Source organism: Babylonia areolata, chromosome 20 (genome assembly GCF_041734735.1).
Source record: "Babylonia areolata isolate BAREFJ2019XMU chromosome 20, ASM4173473v1, whole genome shotgun sequence".
Classification (NCBI taxonomy): domain Eukaryota; kingdom Metazoa; phylum Mollusca; class Gastropoda; order Neogastropoda; family Buccinidae; genus Babylonia; species Babylonia areolata.
Genome location: NC_134895.1, coordinates 50,557,741 through 50,560,240, shown reverse-complemented (window position 1 = coordinate 50,560,240; position 2,500 = coordinate 50,557,741). Strand labels below are relative to the sequence as shown.

Below are 2,500 nucleotides of genomic sequence, written 5' to 3'. Positions count from 1 at the left end.
GGGGGAACCCAGACAGGTAGAACAGCTCTGCCCCGTGCATCACACCTGTACAGCCACACACACACACACACACACACACACACACACACACACACACACACACACACACACACACACACACACACAACAAAAACAAAAACAACAACAACAACAGCAACATATACACACACACGCGCGCGCGCGCACACACACACACACACACACACACACACACACACAATAACATACACACACACACACACACACACACACACACACACAATAACAACAACAACAACAACAACAACAACAACACACACACACACACACACACACACACACACACACACACACACACACACACACACACACACACATAAGCATGAAAGCACAGACGTATGACATGTACGCACGCACAGACAAGCGCGCGGAGGTCAACAGGTAGATGTGAAACGACCGATCACAAACAGAGATCGATATATTATTACATACCAAACAGCAAATAGCATGAGCACTGAAATCAAGTTAGTCAGTAATAAGTAAGTACGTGAGTGAGTATAAAATAGGAATATATAAACAAATAACCAACCAAACAAAAATATAAATGAGTACATCAATAACTGAATGAATGAATGAATGAACGAATGAATGAATAAATGAATGAATTGTTGAATGAAGCCACAGAAACACCCTATACATGGCGCATCGCCGCAGAAGGGTTCATAATAAGAATAAAAACAAAAAAGAGAAAATATCCATATGGGTGATATCTGAGCACGCAATCGCATGCATCCTTTGGGTACAAAGTTTGCAGCAGAAGGAAAAAGAAAGAAAAAAAAAAAATCCTAAATGACTTTCAGCACACCGCGCATATTCCTTATAGTGGTATGCACAAAAGAAACTGCAGAGCCCAACCTTGTTTCCAAAGGACTCCAAAACCCTCACAACACCAAGACCCAAGCCGTGAATAAACTGGACCAACCAAACCGACACGTACGTGAAACTTAACCCCACAGAAAAAAAAGACTGTGAGTTGATGGAAGCCTTACCTGCACGAAAATTGTGTTTGTCATCACAAGTCAGTGGGAACACTGACTTTTTTTTTTGTGACGTTTTAACATTTATTATTAGTTATTTTTTCTTTTAAGATCAACGACTTCTCTCTTACGAAGTCCATTAAATGATTTTCTTTAAATGTTTTTCTACTTATTTCAAATGTTCCGCCTTTGAATCCATTCTATATGTACCCTGTTTCCCCACAAAGACTCACCATCAATTCCCTTCCCTTTTTCCTCTCTACCTTTAAAACGGTAACATTCAAAATGTGAAAATTAATGCTTGAAACAAAAAATGTCTACAGTCAGTCACCAGTTCGTGTGATGGAGCACTAAAGAAAACTCCCCCTCAACTCTACAGTACCCCGTACCTTCCCACACACTAGTTCATAAGGAGACGGGCGCAATAGCCGAATGGTTAAAGCGTTGGACTTTCAATCTGAGGGTCCCGGGTTCGAATCACGGTAACGGCGCCTGCTGGGTAAAGAGTGGAGATTTTTACGATCTCCCAGGTCAACATATGTCCAGACCTGCTAGTGCCTGAACCCCCTTCGTGTGTATATGCAAGCAGAAGATCAAATACGCACGTTAAAGATCCTGTAATCCATGTCAGCGTTCGGTGGGTTATGGAAACAAGAACATACCCAGCATGCACACCCCCGAAAACGGAGTATGGCTGCCTACATGGCGGGGTAAAAACGGTTATACACGTAAAAGCCCACTCGTGTGCAAACGAGTGAACGCAGAAGAAGAAGAAGTTCATAAGGAGGAAGGCGGCAGAATGGTTAAGACGCTCAGCTGCCAATAATGGAGAGTCAGTGAGGGTGTGGGTTCGAATCCCGCTCTCGCCCTTTCTCCCAAGTTTGACTGGAAAATCAAACAGAGCGTCTAGTCCTTCGGATGAGACAATAAACCGAGGCCCCGCAGCACGCAGCTGGCGCACTGAAAAAGAACCCATGGCAACAAAAGTGTTGTCCTCTGGCACAATCATGTAAAGATAAATCCTCTCTGATAGGTACACAAATATATATATGCATGCGCTCAAGGCCTGACAAGCGTGTTGAGTTCTGCTGCTGTCAGGCATCTGGCCAGCAAAACGTGGTGTAGCGTATATGGATTTGTCCGAACGCAGTGACGCCTCCTTGAAACTGAAACTGGTTCATAATTAGACGCACATGGGAAACGTCCCAGTAAAAAGACACAAAGCTCCATCACGCCGCCTACCTTCCCATTGGTCAAAGTCGGAGCGGTACTCGTAGTTGTAGACAAAGACGGTGAGGTTGAGGGCAGCCATGACGCTGGCGGCTTTGTGGGTCGGTGCCAGGATGAAATAGTCCCCGACGATCTGGAAACAGTCAACTGTTGTCAATCTTCCTTGTGACCCCGGCACACTCGGTAATAAAGACATATTCTATTCTGTTCTTTTCTGTTCTATCATAAAGCAATCACACCCACAGTCCCACGAA

The 2,500-nt window shown here is 44.2% G+C and overlaps 1 protein-coding gene across 1 annotated transcript in view; it reads right to left on the bottom strand.

The window, feature by feature from the left end:
- Positions 1-2,500, bottom strand: part of LOC143294647 (acetylcholinesterase-like) — a 204,373-nt gene that overhangs the window by 2,248 nt on the left and 199,625 nt on the right. The window contains exons 10-11 of the mRNA XM_076606024.1: positions 2,259-2,379; positions 1-45 (exon numbers count right to left, since the gene is read on the bottom strand). The exon at positions 1-45 is cut by the window's left edge and continues 91 nt beyond it. Of these exons, the coding sequence (XP_076462139.1) occupies positions 1-45; positions 2,259-2,379 (166 nt within the window). The remainder of the gene's footprint in view (positions 46-2,258; positions 2,380-2,500) is intronic.